This window comes from Dendrobates tinctorius, unplaced genomic scaffold (assembly GCF_039654945.1).
Source record: "Dendrobates tinctorius isolate UK_male_01 unplaced genomic scaffold, ASM3965494v1 ptg000051l, whole genome shotgun sequence".
In the NCBI taxonomy this organism is placed as follows: Eukaryota; Metazoa; Chordata; class Amphibia; order Anura; family Dendrobatidae; genus Dendrobates; species Dendrobates tinctorius.
Genome location: NW_027361719.1, coordinates 8,009,720 through 8,031,708, shown reverse-complemented (window position 1 = coordinate 8,031,708; position 21,989 = coordinate 8,009,720). Strand labels below are relative to the sequence as shown.

Below are 21,989 nucleotides of genomic sequence, written 5' to 3'. Positions count from 1 at the left end.
AAGACTTTTTTCCTGCAATTTTAAGGTAACGACATTATGAAGAATATGATTCATTCTCAAATCTGTAAGTATAAATGCCACTTTTCTAAAAAGAGAAAAATAAAGACGTTATCCTTACATCATTCTTGGCCTTATGATGCATTATTATTATGATGCGTCCTTTTCCTTTTCAGCTGCACCAATTTTAGTGAACATCTACTTCAGGAAACTACTCTTCAAATCTAATTTTAACACAGAGAGGTCATGTGGATAACGACCATCCTGAGAAAGCCCAGTTGCCATGTAGTTAGTGCCACATATGTCCAGATATTACATGGGAATCACATTACACCTTCGCACTATCGGACGTTCCTACGTTGTCTCATTGCCGTGAACTGCACTTATATAAGAAAAGGAACGATCCAAAACACATGTAATGATCGCTATACAAAGTAATTTCAGATAAGATTTGGGTGGGAACGCAAATTATTCATTGCGTATTACTTTACAGAGGGCCTGTCAGCAGCTCAACAGTGTCTAGTTTGTCCCTTATTTTATTCCTCTCCAAATATGTTTTTTTCTTTTTAAATCCGCTATACTGCTACAAATATATTTTTGTTTACTGCACACAGTATACTTATTTTTTGGGGTCATTACCAAGGGGCACATTGGGTGGTACAGTTGCCAAGACAAATCAGTCAACGCTCAATGAGTGGGTCTAATCCAACACCAGTGGATTACTCTGTCAGAGAACCTGTGTGGCGTGCGCAGACCCTGGGACATGGAAGGCGCAGCAGGACAGCCTGGGTGGTAAGTCGGCGTTCCTACGGGCTGGGAGGAGCAGGGGCTTGCAGGGATGCCGGTGTTACAACAAGCAGCAGATGTTATTATCACACGTCAGGTTCAATGTAAATGAAAGCACATGATTAGCTGATGACGGTATAGCCACTTTATTAAGGATTAATAACCTGTAAATAATCGATTTCTTTCCTTTTAAACATCTTTGAAAAACTGCAATTCAAACTCCTGCAATCTGCTCCGGTGAAAGTGATATGTCCACATCAGACGAGAGAAAAAACAAAAAAAACAATTGCGAATTCTGTTGCGGATTTTACATTCTAAACTGCAAAATTTGGAGAAACAATTAACTTGCTGTGGATTTAAAAATCCTTTGCATGTGTCAATTTCCACACAAAAATGATCACAGCGAGGGGATGAGACTTTGGAAATCTCATTTACTTTGCTGGTATTGTAATCCTGATAGAAAATACAAATGCAACCAAGACAAATGTCCCAGGACAAAAAGTAATAATGCAAATTACCATAAAACATATACTTTATTATTGGGTTTCCCCACTGCTGCTCACCCACTAATCTCACTTTGTCTGCATTGACGCGACTTTTTGAATGTAATTGTTTTAAATATTAGTATTTAATAAAGTATATATTTTATGGTAATTTGCATTACTATATTTTGTCCAGGCACTTTTTTTTTTTGTCTTGGTTGTTTTTGATGTTTCGGTGCCCATCATGCCCTAGGATTACAACTTTTTGCTGCTGATAGCAAATCTGTAATGTATGAACAAGCCCTAGTAATCCATTACAGAATGCCACCACTTGTAGAAATGGTGGTGCAAAATGAAATCAGGCACCGGGGTGTGACATGCAGTTATGGCCCTTGCTGCGCTTAGTAACTTGTAATCCATGTATATCTTTGTCTGATCTACTGTATTGGTGTGTAGCCGAAGAAAAAGAAACTTGCATTACATGGACTAGTTTATACAGTATCTTCTGCAGGATATTATGTCAGATTTTTTCTTATTACTTTCTCTTTACCCGATATACTCACTTCTTTGCTAATAAACTCTTTCAATAAAACCAGAGATGCAGAACGCATCACCACAAGGTAAGCAAATATCAAACGCCGCTCTGCTGCATCTGTAAAATACCGCAAAAAGAAATACCTTTTATGCACATGTAGTAATTCATATATAAAGGATTTATCACTTATAATGGGTGTCATGGGCAGAGCAAAGCCACAACCCTGACACTCCCAAAGACACTACACTACAAGACATAAACATCCACTTACTAACAAACAACCATGCTGAAAGGTAAATGTGTCACTGTCTAGGAGGCGGCTCAGTAGAAACTGGTGACTCCTCTGCCCTGTTCTGCCCACATGATGACACGGTTAGCAATTCGTAATCCCTATGGATGAGCTGATCGCTAAAAAGTCTGTGGAGAAATGGAGAGTAATTTGTATTAGATTCGGTTACATCCAGAAATGAATCATAGAAGACCTTTCACTGGATTTTTTTTTTTATTTTAAGGCGAGTAGCTCCTTCAATTCCTGCTATTCCACTGATTTGGGAACAGTTTATCTATGCCCCTCCATTCCAAAGTTATATCCCCAGTAATAGAAAGTGGCCAATATGCAAATATTCACTTCAACCAACTGGGAGTATACCACAGAACTTCTCTGTGGACGTTTGCTTTTCCACCTTAAGGGTATGTGCACACGCTGCGGACTGGGGTGCGGATTTGGCTGCGCGGATTTTGTAAAATCCGCAGGTAAATCTGCAGGTCAAAAGACATGCGGTTTTACCTGCGGATTGCTCTGCGGTTTTGCCCTGCGGTTTTTCATCTCCACAATGGGGGAGATGGTAAACCGCAGCGGAATCCGCAGAAAGAATTGACATGTCAATTCGCAGGAAAACCGCACGGAAAAATCTGCACCGTCTGCACTGCGGTTTTTTATTCCCATAGGGAATAATGGTACTGTACACCGCAGCAAAAACTGCTGCGGACCCGCAGCAGCCAAATCCGCTGCGGAACCGCAGCAGAATCCGCAGCGTGTGCACACACCCTTAAGATGCATGCCAATCAAAACATCACAGAAGGGAAAAAAGCAAACACCCACAGAGATCACAGCTGAAGCTTGACACTGACTATCCTGACGATTTGTATCATGTGATCACACTGAGAACTCCAATCGCCACGTCCTTTTTGCTAGTATAGCACAGAAGAGCAGGAGCGCAGCGCCTGTAACACTATTTGGTACGGTGCCACAGCTATGCCACGCGGCTGGTCTCCTGTGCTCCAATAAAAAGAAAGGATGTGGGTAATGCGAAGTTCTTAGCATTTTCAAGCAAGAAAAAAAAACTCATCTCAGGAAAACACGCTGAGCCAGGCTGCAGCTGTGACCTCAGTGGACGTTTGCTTTTTCCCCTCTATATGACGCAGCCATGATTTAATTGGCCAACATCATTACAGGAGAAAAATTAAACACTCACAGAGAAGTTCTGTTATATACCTAGATGGTTAAGAGGAAAAAAAAAAAGTGCCCAATAGGCAAATTACTGAAAAACATAACTTTGGAACAGAGGGGGGCACAAAAAAAAACAAAAACACTGTTCCAGAATTATTGGAGTGGAGCCCCCGAAAATCGTGGAGGCGCTGAGTTTACTTGAAAAATTTCAGGAAGAGGTATTAGAAATCTTAGAGCTGGCATGGCTACACGGCACATGCCACTTCATTGAACTTCAAAAAAGAGTTAGGGTATGTGCACACACTGCAGATTCACCTGCGGGTTTTTTCCTGCGGAACCGCAGGTAAAACCGCAGGTAAAACCGCAGGTAAAGTGACCTACGGTTTTGCTGCGGTTTGGCCTGCGGTTTTGCCCTGCGGTTTTTCATCTCCACAATGGGGGAGATGGTAAACCGCAGCGGAATCCGCAGAAAGAATTGACATGTCAATTCGCAGGAAAACCGCACGGAAAAATCTGCACCGTCTGCACTGCGGTTTTTTATTCCCATAGGGAATAATGGTACTGTACACCGCAGCAAAAACTGCTGCGGACCCGCAGCAGCCAAATCCGCTGCGGAACCGCAGCAGAATCCGCAGCGTGTGCACACACCCTTAAGATGCATGCCAATCAAAACATCACAGAAGGGAAAAAAGCAAACACCCACAGAGATCACAGCTGAAGCTTGACACTGACTATCCTGACGATTTGTATCATGTGATCACACTGAGAACTCCAATCGCCACGTCCTTTTTGCTAGTATAGCACAGAAGAGCAGGAGCGCAGCGCCTGTAACACTATTTGGTACGGTGCCACAGCTATGCCACGCGGCTGGTCTCCTGTGCTCCAATAAAAAGAAAGGATGTGGGTAATGCGAAGTTCTTAGCATTTTCAAGCAAGAAAAAAAAACTCATCTCAGGAAAACACGCTGAGCCAGGCTGCAGCTGTGACCTCAGTGGACGTTTGCTTTTTCCCCTCTATATGACGCAGCCATGATTTAATTGGCCAACATCATTACAGGAGAAAAATTAAACACTCACAGAGAAGTTCTGTTATATACCTAGATGGTTAAGAGGAAAAAAAAAAAGTGCCCAATAGGCAAATTACTGAAAAACATAACTTTGGAACAGAGGGGGGCACAAAAAAAAACAAAAACACTGTTCCAGAATTATTGGAGTGGAGCCCCCGAAAATCGTGGAGGCGCTGAGTTTACTTGAAAAATTTCAGGAAGAGGTATTAGAAATCTTAGAGCTGGCATGGCTACACGGCACATGCCACTTCATTGAACTTCAAAAAAGAGTTAGGGTATGTGCACACACTGCAGATTCACCTGCGGGTTTTTTCCTGCGGAACCGCAGGTAAAACCGCAGGTAAAACCGCAGGTAAAGTGACCTACGGTTTTGCTGCGGTTTGGCCTGCGGTTTTGCCCTGCGGTTTGACACCTGGACAACGGAATAGGTGGCAAACCGCAGCAGAATCCGCAGAAACAATTGACATGCTGCGGAAAAAAAAACGCAGCTTTTCCGCAGGTAAAAAACCGCAGCGTGAGCACTGCGGTTTTTAAAACCCATAGGCTAACATGGTAAAGTACCATGTCTGCGGAAATGCTGCAGTTCTGCAGGGCCAAAACCGCAGCGTGTGCACATGGCCTTATGTTTCAAAGTCTAGGAAAACCTCCTCTAACAGCATGTTGAAATGCGATGCAGCAAGTGAAATTAATAAAACAATATAAGTATTCCATATTTATGAATGTTGAAAGTGAACTTATAACAACCCAGTAGAATAAAACTGGCTACATTACAACCAACTGCTAGGAACAGAGGCTGCAAGCACGTCCCATAGGTGTTGAAATGCAGATTATATATTCAGAACTGACTATGGGAGTCAGGATATATCTACGCCACAGAAAAGCAGGCTACACAAAGGAAAAAAAAAAACAACAATCAGGCATTATTTAGATTGTGAGCCCCAATGGGGTCAGTGATAATGATGTCTATAAATGCTGTGGAATTAATGGTGCTATATAAGTGAGTAAAATAAATAAATATTCTTTGTCTCAAAATAGATCCTTCGTGGCAAATTTTTCTCTATTAATCGTGCCAATCTCCAATAAAAATTAAAAAAAAAAAATCTACAGAATCCGACCTTTTCCTTTTCTCACCTTTGAGACTGGTAAAACTCTTCCTGACGCTCTTTATTTATTCTTGTCTTAAGACTACTGCAACTCACTACTGAGGTCTCCCCCTTACCAAACTTTCTCCTCTCCAAACAGCCCTGAATGCAGCAATCAGAACAGTATTTCTGTCCAGCTGCTACACTGATGCCAGTCATTAGACTAGTTATCAATCCGCTACAAAGTACAATATAAACTTATCACTCTCAGTCACAAAGCTGTCCACATATCTGCACCACCATACATCTCCTCCCTCATCTCAGTCTATCATCCTACAAGTGCCTTCTATTCTGCAACTAATCTAAGACTAACATCCTCCATAACCCGAACCTTCCACTTCTTTCTCAAGACTTCTCTAGTGCTGTGACAGTTTTTGGGAATGCACTACCCGAGACAATTCTATTAATACCCAACCCCAACTTAAGTGTATGTGCACACGGTGCGGATTTGTGTGTGGATCCGCTGCAGATTCTCATGCGGTGTACAGTACCATTTTAGCCTATGCAAAACAAAAAAACGGTTTATTTTTCTCAGCATGTCAATTCTTTGCGCGGATTCTGCAGTGTTTTTACACCCATTCCATTATAGGAATCCGCAGGTGTAAAAACGCAGGCCAAATCCACACAAAAACTGCAGAAAATCCGCAGTGAATCTGCAGGTAAAACGCAGGTCATTTTACCTGCGAATTCTGCTCGGAAAAATCTGCACAAGAATCCGCAACGTGTGCACATACCCTAAGGGTGTTTGCACACGGTGCGGATTCTGCTGCGGATTTGCCTCTGTGGATATGCAAGCAACGTACAGTACAATGTTAATGAATGGAATTTAAAAACCGCAGTGCACATGCTGCGGATTTTTCAGCGCGGATTTGCTGCTGTTTTAAATCCGCAGCATGTCAATTCTTTCTCCGGATTCCGCAGCGGTTTGATACCTGCTCCACTGTACAGGTGTCAAAACGCAGGGGTAAACCGAATGCAAATCCGCAGGTCATTTTATGGAAAAATCCGCACTGTGTGCACTCACCCTAAGAGTGCTTTAAAAACTTCTCTTTGGACAGGCCCATCACCTCACTACTTATTTACCTCTACCCTGCTCCCCCTTCTCATTTTTCCTCAGAATCTGGTCCCTCCTTTTCATCTGTCTCCACATCCTCCATGAACCAAACAACACTTGGTAACTGCACTTACACAGATACTGGCTGAGGACAGGATACTGAAGTTATAGATCATTATCAGATATACTGTGAATTATTCTGTGTGCAAAAATAATTCACAGCCTGTCAATTTTCTGTGATTTTTCAATGTGGACTTCACCTCTGACCAGACTACATATAATAAACCCCATTAATAAGATGAATCTTTATTTCTTTATACGTTAAAAGTATCAAATCACTAAAAACTATTGTACACAGGCTAGGGGAGAGAATGGACATAAGTGTAGATTTGAACAAGCAAATACACAAGATTATTAATAGGAGGGAAAACATTCAATAGAGGCCACTGCCCCTTACTAAACACAGAGGTTGGCACCCAAAAACGAAATGATATTGCACTCTCCCCTCAACGTGGACTGGCCATAAGGAAGCACTATCATATGTACTACCTAGTCATACAAAAACCTATAAGAAAACGATTTTATGAGGACATAGCATCAAGATTTCAAAATATTTCCAAACTACACTGCTCAAAGAATAAAGGGAACACAAAAATAGCACATACTTGATATCACTGAATGAAATATTCCAGTTGCAAATCTTTATTCCTTCCATAATGGAATGCGTTGGGAAAAATAAAACAAATATGAGCAATGTAAATAAAAATTAATATCCCATGGAAGTCTGGATTTGGAATGATACTCAAAATCAAAGTGGAAAATCAAATTACAGGCTGATGCAACTTCAGTGGAAATGCCTCAAGACAAGGAAATGATGCTCAGTAGTGTGTGTGGCCTCCGCGTGCCTGTATGACCTCTTACAACGTCTGGGCATGGTCCTGATGAGGCGGCAGATGTTCTCATGAGGGATCTCCTCCCAGACCTGGATTACAGAACCAGTCAACTCCTGGACATTCTGTGGTGAAATGTGGCAGTAGTGAATGGAACGAGACATGATGTCCCAAATGTGCTCGATTGGATTCAGGTCTGGGGAATGGGCAGGCCAGTCCATAGTATCAATGCCTTCATCATAAGGGAACTTCTGACATACTTCAGCCACGAGGCACAGCATTGTCATGCATCAGAAGGAACCTAGGGCCCACTGTACCTGCATATCGTCTCACAATGGGTCTGAAGAGCTCATCACGGTACCTAATGGCAGTCAGGGTACCTCTGGCTAGCACATGTAGGGCTGTGCGGCCCTCCAAAGAAATGCCTCCCCACACCATTACTAACCCACTGCGAAACTGGTCATGCAGGAGGATATTATAGACAGCAAAATTTCACATGTGCTCAGTGTGAACCTGCTATCATCTGTGAGAAGCAAAGGACACCAGTGTAAAATCTGCCAATCTGTGTTCTCTGGCAAATGTCAATCGAATGGTGGGCTGTAAGCACAACACCCACTTGCAGACGTCGGGCTCTCATACCACTCTCATGGAATCAGTTTGACAATTTGAGCAGACATGGATGTTAGCGGCCTGCTGGAGGTCATTTTGCAGCGCTCTGGCACAGCTCCTCCTTGCACAAAGGAGGTGGTAGCGGTCCTTCTGCTATGTTCTTGACCTCCTACGGTCCCCTCCACATCTCCTAGTCTACTGGCCTGTCTCCTGGTATCTGTTTCATGCTCTGGACCTGTGCTGACCAACACAGCTCTTCTTGCCACAGCTCGCTTTGATGTGACAACCTGGATGAGCTACACTACCTCATCAACTTCTGTGGGTTGGCTACTGTACCTCTAGGAGTGAGAGCAATCACAAAATGTAAAAGTGACCAAAGAGCCAAAAAGAATAGAGAAAGTCTGTGGCCACCCCCTTGCAGAACCACTCCTTTATAGGGGTTGTCTTGCTAATTGTCCATCATTTCTACCTGTTGTCTGTTCCATTTGCACAACAGCAGGAGAAATGGATTCACAATCAGTGATGCTTCATAACTGCAGGTTGATTTCACGAAAGTGTGACTGACTTGGAGTTACATTGTGTTGCTTATGTGCTGCCTTTTTTTGAGCAGTGTATAGAGAACAAATATGTGTCAAATAACTGCTGATATATAGAGTACACATGTAGCTATGAAGGAATAAAAGCAGAAACATATAAAGAGATATAGAATATAGTTATAATTAATCACTGTCTCTCATATACAGATATAGTGCATCCCAATATTGAGCACAGGATCCATTATAATAAACGAATAATATGCCCCAAAAAATAGCATGCAAGCAAATGCCACATGGAGACTATACAGCAATAATCTGAAATACCATAAATTCACATGTAAAGCGCCATGGAATAAATGGCGCTATAGTAATAAATAATACAACAACCGTCAATAGGATCACTGTCTCAAAGTAAATGATTGTGCCCAATAAATAACGAATACCAAATGAAAAATACTAGACTGCGCTTCACCTCTAGACCTCACAGCCAAGGGTTCTTCCTAGTGCTCATTGACAGTGTAGCTCCCTCTGTATTTCTATAAACAAGTCCCCTGATGAACCCCAAAAATCTCAGGGGGTAAACGGATTAGAGCCAAGTACTTTTTGCACAGTGTAAGGGACATTGGACAATATCAAAGTCTTTTTTCGTGACATAATGCCCATTGTCCATTGGGATAATGGACTTTACGCTAACATTTTTCATTTGGAATTAGGTTTATATTACAATTATATATCCTCATAAAAAAGTTTTCTCAAATGTTTTTGTTTGACTAAGCAGTATATATAATAGGGCCTCCTTAGAGCCAGTCCACGTCGAGCATGTGCGCCATATCGCTTTATTTTAGGGTGCCAATCTCCATGACTAGGAAGGAACTTCTGGGGTTACCTAGGGACATTAGCCTCCATTACGTATTTCCCCCCCTATAAATATTCTTGTGGTACACTTGCTTGTTCAAGCACTTATTTCCACTGTTATCCTGTCTACAAATGTTATTAGTGTTTTGGTGCTTTTAAAAAGGGAACCCGTCATGTCCTTTTAGTGTTTTATACTGCCCCCAATGTGGTGTTAGTGATGCAATGTGTATATCTTTTCTCCAAAAAAAGCTCCCAGTATACTGTATATGTGCAAAAACACTTTATATCATTAGTAGATTGCATCACATACCTTTAGCTTCAGTCACAGGGGAGGCAATTTTTACTGCTTCAGTCACGGTCAGTCATGGTCCTGTTCAAAATCATTCACGCCCACTGCATTGTGACTGATTGCCGTGACTAGTCTGAGGTTACGGCAATGGCCTTGGAAATCCACGATTGCGCACTAAATGTGGGTATTCATCCCCGGCTTGTTTTCACTTGTGCGCATGCTCTGTGGTGGCGAGCAGAAAGACAGTGGCGCCCATATCATGCGCACTACTCACAACCTATCATGTGGCCAATGACTAACAGCGGCTATAGAGCATGCGCACAAGTAAAAAGATGGGGACGTACACCCAGAGTCAGCGCATGATGGCGAGTGCGCAAGCCGGGATTTCTGAGACCACGCAGCCCATTTTTCTTCAAGTGCCTCCTTATTGTGCATCTTGAAACAGCCACACTACTAGTTTTCAGAGTGTCAAGTATTTCGGCTGACGTTAAGCCCCCCGTCACACACAGCGAGATCGCTGCTGAGTCACAAGTTTTGTGACGCAACAGTGATCTCACCAGCGATATCGCTGTGTGTGACACTTATCAGGGACCGCCCCCCCCCCCCCGCCGGGTATCGCTGATTGTGCTCAAATAGCCTGGACTTTTTTTGATCGTTGGTCTCCCGCTGGCCAGCACGCATCGCGCGGCAGGCGGGAGACCAGCGCGCTGGTGCAGCGAGGTGGTAACCAAGGTAAACATCGGGTTTCTAAGCGCGGCGCTTAGAAACCCGATGTTTACCTTTGCTACCAGCTAGCTCGCTGCACCAGCGCGCTGGTATCTAACGTACACTGCGGGTAACTAAGCAACGTGTGTCGCTTGTTACCCGCGTCGTCGCTGTCCTGATCACTGCTGAGATCTGCCTGTTTGGCAGCTCACCAGCGATCCGGACAAGGTCATATCGTTGTCAGGATCGCTGGTGAGTCGGTATGTGTGACAGGGCCCTTATTTGTGGGTTTTTCTTTGCATCCTGAACAATTTTCCTGACATTTGTCACAGGTGAGGATGTTACCTTTAGTAGCCATTCAAACCCATCTGTGTCAACTTCTGTGCATGTTATCAGGCCAAAATCACCAGGGTATGTAAACTTTTGATCTGGGTCATTCGGATGTTTTGGGTTGTCATTATGATTTAAAAAGAGAAAACACAGTAGTTTGACAAGAAATGTCTTCACCCAACCACTAACCATGAGTGGAGAAAAAGTTTTGGTGTTATCAGTCATATTCTCTGAAAAAAAAAAAGCCAAGAAAGCAAAACATTCTGCCTGGGTATGTAAACTTTTTAGCACAACTGTATGCAAATCATGAAATGCTGAATGAAGCCCAACATGTGGACTGGGCCCTGGAAAGCACAATGCCAGCAGGGGAGCAGTTCAGTACAATTCCAGAAGAATATCATTTGAGGCCACATCTTACGGACCACTGGTCAAGCGAAAACAGGTAATAATTGCAAATGCATCAGAAGGTAAATCTGATGTGGGATTCCAAGAAGTATCTTTTCTTAGTAAAATGAAATATGAAGATGACAAAATTTCCATTGCACTTGCTACAAAAGAGGATTGCGCTGTGAATACACTGGGCCTTAGAAGCCCTTACAAGGCCAAGACGTCTTTGTGGAGAATGACTGTATTGGTTGCTATAGGTAACTGTACAATCGTTTTAGTCTCTCGTCTTCTTGATAATAGATATATGCAATTTTTTTTTTTGATTTTACAAAATACTCAGCTTAAATATTCTTTACCTTAACATTCTGCTCTACCGCATTGTACGGCATGTTCTTCGCCTCCTAGTACCAGCGTTGGACCGGCCCCAAGCATGTAGTGACCTAATAGTTTCCCAAGGTACCGACAGACTCGGCGGTAATCAGTCTGCAATGCCGAATTATCTGTCCAAAACCAATAACGAAAGAACTGACGAGAAGGCCTCAGCATGGGCAATGAATCAGAAATTCTATGAAGTGGTGTACATGGTGTCATATCAACCATTCATCAGGCGCTGAGGCTTCTCTAACGAGGATTTACTATCTCCACAGAGAAGGGACGTGTGCTAAATGACGTGCAGGTAAAAGTTATTACTTACTGGGATGTGCCATACCTAGAAGTGGTCAAGGAATAGGAATCAGCACAATCCATATATTCTAGGAGGAGGGACGCACATCACATGGTGGTAGTGAAAATGTCCTCTCCCATCCTATACATTTAATCCTTGGCAGGCGTCCCGGACATATCTTACATTCCAGAAGAATAGGATTTGAGGCCACATCTTACAAGGACCACTGGTCAAGCAGAAACTGGTAACAATTGCTGCACCCAATGCCAGAAGGGGAGAGGAACTGGAGCTTAAAATAGACCCGAAATCCTACAAATATGGCAATGCTGATGTGGGATTCCAAGAAGTCTATTTCCTTAGTAAAAAAAAAAAAAATATTAAAATAGGATTTGGGCTGTGACGACGCTCGTCCTTGATGGCCCTTAATGAGCAAAAAACCCAAGAAGTATTGGTGAGAAGGAGATATATTCTGGAAGAGATCACCGCTTTCTCTGGATCTAGTATTCCATCAGGAGAAAACATTTGCCACATTTAGAAGTATTAATTGCACCTTGCAGATTTATAAAGGGACGTGTCGGACCCCCACAATCTCAAAGGACAAACAAAAGAAAACACAGAGTTCCCGACAATAAAAAAAGACATTTGTAGGAAGCTCCTACCACATCCTGTATGTCACAGTGTCAGTCCTACAATTAAAAGGGTCCCCCTGTGGTCCTGGTTACACACAGAACCATAGTAATACAGAGGGAGGTCAGAAACCGGTCATATTACCCGGAGGGCCTCATCCCCCCAGAATAGGCCCGGACAACATTATGGGACTTAATCAGTGAGGAAATCTTTGCAAAATAATCTTGTCAATCAACGACTTCACTTACAAGAAGCAGCCATTGCTCAAGAAGTTCTGCAGCAGCTGATATATAACCACATTGCAGCAATACGATATTACATCTCTTCATGAAATCATAATATGAAATGTCATACATGAGAAACGCACAAGATCTGACCGAACGGATTATATATTATTGCTAGATGGGATGTTATGGCAGAAATATCAGATGTACAATCCTGACATGTCATCCAGACGAGCTGCACACAACCATCACACTGCATACACCACAAACAACCATCACACAGCATACACCACACACAGCCATCACACTGCATACACCACACACACAGCCCCATCACACTGCATACACCACACACACAGCCCCATCACACTGCATACACCACACACACAGCCCCATCACACTGCATACAAAACACACACAGCCATCACACTGCATACAAAACACACACAGCCATCACACAGCATACACCACACACACAGCCATCACACTGCATACACCACACACACAGCCATCACACTGCATACAAAACACACACAGCCATCACACTGCATACACCACACACACAACCATCACAGAACAGACACCACATACAGCCATCACACTGCATACACCACACACAGCCATCACACTGCATACACCACACACACAGCCATCACACTGCATACACCACACACACAGCCATCACACTGCATACACCACACATACAGCCATCACACTGCATACACCACACACACAGCCATTACACTGCATACACCACACACACAGCCATCACACTGCATACACCACACACACAGCCATCACACTGCATACACCACACACACAGCCATCACACTGCATACACCACACACACAGCCATCACACTGCATACACCACACACACTGCATACACCACACACAGCCCCATCACACTGCATACACCACACACACAGCCATCACACTGCATACAAAACACACACAGCCATCACACTGCATACACCACACACACAGCCATCACACTGCATACACCACACACACAGCCATCACACTGCATACACCACACACACAGCCATCACACTGCATACAAAACACACAGCCATCACACTGCATACACCACACACACAGCCATCACACTGCATACACCACACACACAGCCATCACACTGCATACACCACACACACAGCCATCACACTGCATACAAAACACACACAGCCATCACACTGCATACACCACACACAGCCATCACACTGCATACACCACACACACAGCCATCACACTGCATACACCACACACACAGCCATCACACTGCATACACCACACACACAGCCATCACACTGCATACACCACACACACAGCCATCACACTGCATACACCACACACAACCATCACAGAACAGACACCACATACAGCCATCACACTGCATACACCACATACAGCCATCTGCATACAAAACACACACAGCCATCACACTGCATACACCACACACACAGCCATCACACTGCATACACCACACACACAGCCATCACACTGCATACACCACACACACAGCCATCACACTGCATACACCACACACACAGCCATCACACTGCATACACCACACACAACTATCACACACAGCCATCACACCGCACAAGCTGGAGAGCAGCCCCGCATTCCTTCCACACTGGGATTTAAAGCCCCGTCCTTCTCCCCGGGAGCAGCAGATCACACACCACACATGGACATTACCTACTTTATAAGGCGAGCTTCCTTCTAGTCTGGTGATCGCCGGATCCGCTTGGTGATCTGATGATGTGTTGTTTATTTTCTCTTTTTTTTTTAAAGGGCAAGTCCTAGTGATTGTGGATGGGGGCTGAGGTGTCACTTTAGGGGGCTTATGCAGCACACGAATCTCGACCCGATCTGATAGAAGGGTGTGTGGGCAGATCGGGGGTGACAGTGACTGGATGACAAGAGCATTGGGTATTAGGGAGTTGAATCGAAGCCGGGGCGGAAGGGGTCGGTGTATTAAATCGTATGGACGAGAAACGCGTACGCGGTGGGGGCCGGAGCTGCTGCAAATCGCTGGAATGTCATCTCCTCGTCGGTCTCCTGTATACCGAGGATGGGGACAGTCCTGCCGAGCAGATCAGTCACAAAACAAAGGGCGTTTATTGGTTTATTTCTGCTGTTGCACAGGAGATGATGGGTTTGTTTTTCCACGTCCCAGGTTCACCTCAACAGAAAAGTATCCGGGGAAAGCGGCCAAGTTCTGCCCTGTCCGCCCCGGCTCCGTACATAGGTAACAATGGGCTGAGAACGCTACAATGCGTCCACTTATAGGCATTGTGACGTCACACGGCGGCCCGAGGCTCACTGGGAAATGTAGTCCAGAGTGCGCAAGGCACGATGGGAGATGCTGCTGCAGTGTGTGGGAAGGGTCAAGGGTTACGAGGCGGTTGGGAAAGAATTGCGACCACTAAAGTCCCTTCTGGGGCTTCACACAGTGGCGGGACTGTGCGGGCCGCCGATACCGGGGCGCATGTAGAGCAGGCGGCCTTTACCGTGGCGGACGCGCGCTGTTCTCCCAGACAGGGGCGTTGTCATAGCGCCGAACGGCCGGGAGATCTCGCGTGGTTTGGCCGCGGGCTGGTTATGTGGTTGCTGTGGAGAAACCTTCATCTTTTGTGTTGAGGCAGCGTCAGGTCACGTGACATGCGGAGCTGCGGATGTGGCGGCCGTGAGGCAGGGAGACACCACAGTGTGGCGGCGGCGAGATGTGAGCCAGTGCCGGGCGCTGCGGGCTACTGCTATGGAGATGGAGCTGCTGGGAGTCACTGCCAGCTAGAAAATGGCGGAGCAGCGATGATCTGTTGCTGGATGTGACCAGGAACCCGCAGGGGGTTACAGGGGGCAGTCACCTACAGGGGGCAGTCACCTACAAGGGGGGGGTACAGGGGGCAGTCACCTACAGGGGGGGTTACAGGGGGCAGTCACCTACAGGGGGGGGTTACAGGGGGCAGTCACCTGCAAGGGTGGGGGGGGTTACAGGGGGCAGTCACCTGCAAGGGTGGGGGGGGTTTACAGGGGGCAGTCACCTGCAAGGGTGGGGGGGGTTTACAGGGGGCAGTCACCTGCAAGGGTGGGGGGGGTTTACAGGGGGCAGTCACCTGCAAGGGTGGGGGGGGGTTACAGGGGGCAGTCACCTGCAAGGGTGGGGGGGGGTTACAGGGGGCAGTCACCTGCAAGGGTGGGGGGGGGTTACAGGGGGCAGTCACCTGCAAGGGTGGGGGGGGGTTACAGGGGGCAGTCACCTGCAAGGGTGGGGGGGGGTTACAGGGGGCAGTCACCTACAAGGGTGGGGGGGTACAGGGGGCAATGACCTACGGGGGGGTTACAGGGGGCAGTCACCTACAAGGGTGGGGGGGTACAGGGGGCAATGACCTACGGGGGGGTTACAGGGGGCAGTCACCTACAGGGGGGGGTACAGGGGGCAGTCACCTGCAAGGGTGGGGGGGTTTACAGGGGGCAGTCACCTGCAAGGGTGGGGGGGTTTACAGGGGGCAGTCACCTGCAAGGGTGGGGGGGGTTACAGGGGGCAGTCACCTACAAGGGTGGGGGGGGTTACAGGGGGCAGTCACCTACAAGGGTGGGAGGGTTACAGGGGGCAGTCACCTACAAGGGTGGGGGGGTTACAGGGGGCAGTCACCTACAAGGGTGGGGGGTACAGGGGGCAATGACCTACGGGGGGGTTACAGGGGGCAGTCACCTACAAGGGTGGGGGGGGGTTACAGGGGGCAGTCACCTACAAGGGTGGGGGGGTACAGGGGGCAATGACCTACAGGGGGGTTACAGGGGGCAGTCACCTACAAGGGTGGGGGGGGGTTGCAGGAGGCAGTCACCTACAGGGGGGTGGGTATAGCAGGAAGCCAAGACCTCACAATGATCTGCACCTTAATATTTATACATTTCCTTTAAATTTCAAAAAAATAAAATACTTGTCTCAAGTGCCCTTAGGGCCCCGTCACACATAGCGACTCACCAGCGATCTCGACAACGATATGAACTTGTCAGGATCGCTCGTGTGTCACTACATGATCGCTGGTGAGCTGCCAAACAGACAGCTTCACCAGCGATCAGGACTACGACACGCGGGTAAGAAGCAACGCACGTCGCTTAGTTACCCAGTGTACCTTAGTTACCAGCGTGCTGGTAACCAAGGTACACATCGGGTTTCTAAGCGGCGCTTAGAAACCCGATGTGTACCTTAGTTACCAGCTGATCGCTGGTCTCCCACTTGCCACAAGCAGCGATGCGTGCTGGCCAGCAGGAGACCAGCGATCAAAAAAATGTCCTGGCCATCCCAGGACGATCAGCGGGGGTGCCGGTCACTGGTAAGTGTCACACACAGCGATCTCGCTGGTGCGTCACAAAACGCTGTGTGTGACGGGGGGGCTTTAATCCTATGCTTGTGTTCTCACTGGCGGGTTTTTTTTCCTGCTTTGATGGCATTGCAGTCGGACAGGAAAAAAAACCCACAGCATGCTGCAATTGCACGCACCTATATGGTTTTCCTGACACCAGCAATTGAGGAGAAATTACTTTCCATCTCGGCTTGTGCTGCGATTCTCTGATGCAAGGATCGGCGCACTGACACTCCGATCACACTTGCAGCAGCCGAGTGTCATTAGCATATCGCATCGGATGCCATACACTAGCGTGACTCCAGCCTTAGCGTTAGACATGCCCTTCTTACCTTCTGTAGTTGGGTTTTATTTCTCCAGAAAAGATTCTGTGGTAACACCTTTTGAACATTTAAATTATAACCTAAACATTACACGTCAATATCTCCACAATGGCTAGCAGAAGTGAGGAAAAAAACTTGTCAGCTTTGTAGCCACTATTCCGTAATAGGCCAGTTGAACATGCTCAAACTGGTGACAGAGGTCCTCTCTAAACTGCTCATCTTCCCTGGGAAACAAGACGTATGAGCGGAGCACTGTCCATTGTGCACATGGCACACTTAAACTACAGATGTCGGAACGAGTATGTCTGCAGCTACAGAGCACCGCCACTGCCTAAGTGTTAGGGGTACTTCACACATAGCTAGATCACTGAAATGTCAAAGGTTTTGTGACGCAATAGCGATCTTGCTACGAGTGACACATAGCGGCGACCGCCCCTCCCCCCCCCCCCCCGCTGCGGTCGCTGATCGTGCTCGAATGTCCTGGGCCATTTTTTTGAACATTGGAGTAACGCTGGCCAGCATGCATCGCTGTGTTTGATGCCGACGAGCGATCTAGGCGACGCAGGCATGAGTTCATTATAGAATCAAGGGACCTCCTGGGCCATCAGGTCCAATCCCCTGCACAAAGCAGGATTCGCTAAATCATCCCAGACAGATGTCTGTCCAGCCTCTGAAGACTTCTATTAAAGGAGAACGCACCACCTCTCGTGGCAGCCTGTTCCACTCATTGATCACTCTGTCAAGTTTTTTCTAATATCTAATCTGTGTCTCCTCCCATTGTTTCATCCCATTGCTTCTAGTCTTTCCTTGTGCAAATGAGAATAAAGATGATCATTCTGCAATGTGACAGCCCTTGAGATATTTGTAGACAGCTATTAAGTCTTTCAGTCTTCTGCAAGCTAAACATTCCCAAATCCTGCAACCTTTCCTCATAAGACAGGGTTTGCAGACCGGTCACCATTCTGGTCGCTCTTTTTTGAACTTGCTCCAGTTTGTTGATGTTTTTTTTAAAATGTGGCGCCCAAAACGACACAGTATTCCAGATGAGGTCTGACCAAAGAGGAGTAGAGGGCAATAATGACTTCACGTGATCTAGACTGTATGCTTCTGTTAATACATCCTAGAATTGCATTTGCCTTTTTTGCTGCTGCATCACACTGTTGACTCATATTCAGTTTGTGATCTATTAGTATACCCAAGTCTTTTTCACATGTGCTGTTGCTTAGCCCTAGTTCTCCCATTCTGTATATGCTTTTTTTCATTTTTATTGCCCAGATGTAGTACTTTGCAATCTTCCCTGTTAAAAACCGTTCTGTTAGTTGCAGCCCACTGCTCCAGTTTATTTATATCTTTTTGAATCCTCTCTCTTCTCTAGTATTAGCTATCCCTCCTAGCTTTGTGTCATCAGCAAATATAATCAGTTTACCCTCAATTCCTTCATCTAAATCATTGATAAAGATGTTGAACAATACAGGGCCCAGGACAGAGCCCTGTGGTACCCCACTTGAGACATTCTTCCAACTGGAAGTGCAGCCATTTACGACCACTCTTTGGGTCCGATCACTAAGCCAGTTATGAATCTACCTAACAGTTGCCTTGTCCATTCCACGCTTAGCCATTTTTTCAATAAGGATGGTGTGAGATACTTTGTCAAATGTTTTGCTGAAGTCAAGATATACTATATCTACAGCATTTCCCTGATACACCCAATCAGTGATTCTGTCATAGAAGGAAATTAAGTTAGTCTGAATTGACTTATTTGTTACAAACCCATGCCGACTCTGTTTAATCACTTCATTCTTATCCAGGTACTCACATACATGTTGTTTAATAATTTGTTCAAAGATCTTTCCTGGTATAGAAGTCAGACTCACCGACCTATAGTTGCCTGGGTCCACCTTCTTCCATTTTTGAAGATAGGAACAACATTTGCTCTTCTCAGACTTCTGTTCTCTAAGAATTTTCAAAGATTATGGAGAGGGGTTCAGAAATTTCTTCTGTTATCTCCTTCAGTACTCTGGGGTGTAATTCATCTGGACCTGGAGACTTGAATTCATTTAGGTTAGCTAAGTGTTTCCTCACTATCTTTCTGTTTATAGATATCCTGGATTCTACTATTTCCTTAATAGGACAGTGAAGAACAGTTGATGTGTGACAAAGTACCAACGACCGCCGAGGTCGTTATACGGATCACTGTATCGTTGCTGCATCGTTGAGTAGATCTGCCGGTTTGAGAGCTTACTAGCGACCATGTAGTGACGCACCAGCGATCCTTACCAGGTCCTATCGTTGTCGGGATCGCTGGAGTGTCGCTATGTGTAACAGGACCCTTACACCACACAGCAGCCAATGCCACACAATTGTATAGCCATAGGCCAACAAGGCTCGCCACAATGTGTGGTCCGCACAGTGAATGAAAATTAAAAGAGTTTGGCTGAGTAATCATTTTCTAATAATAACCGGTACATGTGTTGTTCCTTCTATCATTCATGTAATTACAGAAATGGTATAGAAATAGAAGAAAAAAACCCACTGTACTCGTGCTGTAGTTTATAGGGAGATTTAAAAAACAAAACACCAACCCCAAAACACTTTGTATGTAGCCTTTACAATGACATCAGAATTCTGGCATCATTGGATAAAGCGGTCTTTTACAGGACTTGGAAATGAAGACACCGGGATACAAAAGCGCACAAATAGGGTCTGACAACAACGTGGAAATACAGGAAAGTGGAACTGCTCACCTGGCAAAGGTGCACCACCTAAGCAACATATATTTCACAGAAATCAGCTGCTGCAGGACATGAGGCTGAAAGAACTTGGGTAAACCGAATCCAGGTAAAATGTCGCTTGATGCGCTGCTGATAAAACTTTAATTTTAACAGGTTTTTAACCCCTTCGTGACCCGGCCAATTTTTACAATTCTGACCACTGTCCCTTTATGAGGTTATAACTCTGGAACGCTTCCAGTGATCCTACTGATTCTGAGGTTGTTTTCTCATGACATATTGTACTTTATGATACAGTAAAATTTCTTCTATATGACTTGCATTTTTTGTGAAAAAAAAATCTGTTGAAAATTTCACAATTTTTCAACTTTTAATTTTTTATGCCCTTAAATCAGAGTCATAACGCACAAAATAGTTAATAAATATCATTTCACACGTTAACTTTACATCTGCACAATTTTGGGACCAAAATTTTTTTTTTGTTAGAAAGTTATAAGGGTATGTGCACACGCAGCGGATTTTTCCGCACGGGATCCGCAGGTCAAAATGCCCACGTTTTACCTGCGGATTCCTATAATGGAAAGGGTGTAAAAACGCTGTGGAATCTGCACAGCGGTTCTTATTTTCCATAGCCTAACGTTGTACTGTACATCACTTGAGAATCCGCTGCGGATCCACACACAAATCCACAACGTGTGCACATACCCTTAGTGTTAAAAGTTGACCAGCGATTTCTCATTTTTTTCAACAAATTTTACAAATCCATTTTTTTTTTTTTTTTTTAGATATCACATTACATTTGAAATCACTTTGAGGGGTCAATGATACAATGGTGTCACTTTTGGGTATTTTCTAAAAACAGCACCCCTCAAGGTGCTCAAAAAACATTCAAGAAGTTTATTAACCCTTGAGGTGCTTCACAGGAATTTTTGGAATGTTTAAAAAAAAAAAAAAAAATGAACATTTAACTTTTTCACAAAAAATTTATTTCATATCCAATTTGTTTTATTTTCCCAAGGGTAACAGGAGAAATTGGACCCCCAAACTTGTACAATTTGTCCCGAGTACACTGGTACACCATATGTGGGGATAAGCCACTGTTTGGGAGCATGGCAGAGCTCGGAAGGGAAGAAGCACCGTTTCACTTTTTTGTCTGGAATTGAGATCGGACGCCATGTCGCGTTTGGAGAGCCCCTGGTGTGCCTAAACATTGGAAATCCCCCACCATTTTGGAAAGTAGATCCGCTGAGCAACTTATCTAGATGTGTGGTGAGCATGTTGAACTCCCATGTGCTTCACAGAAGTTTATAACGCAGAGCCGTAAAAATAAAAAATCTTTTTTTCACACAAAAAAAGATCTTTTTGTCCGCAGTTTTTTATTTTCCCAAGGCTAACAGGAGAAATTGGACCCCAAAAGTTGTGCAATTTGTCCCAAGTATGCTGATACCCCATATGTGGGGGTAAACCTCTGTTTGGGCGCATGGCAGAGCTAGGAAGGAAAGGAGAGCTGTTTGACTTTTCAATGCAAAATTGGCTGGAATTGAGATCACGCCATGTTACGTTTGGAGAGCCCCTGATTCTAACTCCAACCCTAACCCCAAACACCCCTAACTTTAGCCCCAACACTAAAGGGAAAATGGAAATAAATACATTTTTTTTTTTCATTTTATTATTTTTCCCTAACTAAAGGGGTGATAAAGTGGGGTTTGATTTACTATTTATGGCAGGTTTTTATGTTTGGCAGCTGTTACACACTTAGGCTGCGTTCACACGTCGCGGTTTTTCCGCGGCGATTTTAAACGCGATTTTGCCGCGAAAAATAAGCATCCCATGCAATCCTATGGGATTCCGCAATGCTGTGGTAATGCTGCGGATTTTTCCACGGCGGAATCGTTTCGCGGTAAAAAACGCAGCATGCTCACTAATTTAGC

General features: G+C 45.1%; 1 protein-coding gene and 1 long non-coding RNA gene across 8 annotated transcripts in view; one reads left to right on the top strand and one right to left on the bottom strand.

Annotated features, from left to right (window-relative positions):
- The window catches only part of CSRNP2 (cysteine and serine rich nuclear protein 2), an 87,281-nt gene extending 72,809 nt beyond the window's left edge, over positions 1-14,472 (bottom strand). The window contains exons 1-3 of one of the 7 annotated variants that reach the window (XM_073576743.1): positions 14,336-14,472; positions 2,072-2,217; positions 1,829-1,917 (exon numbers count right to left, since the gene is read on the bottom strand). In XM_073576743.1, the coding sequence (XP_073432844.1) occupies positions 1,829-1,876 (48 nt within the window). In that variant the 5' untranslated portion in view covers positions 1,877-1,917; positions 2,072-2,217; positions 14,336-14,472. The other 6 variants (XM_073576745.1, XM_073576744.1, XM_073576746.1 and 3 more) reach the window with 6 other exon arrangements.
- Positions 14,459-21,501, top strand: LOC141091275 (uncharacterized). The gene is made up of 3 exons (XR_012232470.1): positions 14,459-15,361; positions 19,987-20,167; positions 21,077-21,501. It is a non-coding gene; the product is annotated as an uncharacterized lncRNA (long non-coding RNA).
- The last annotated feature ends 488 nt before the right edge of the window (positions 21,502-21,989 follow it).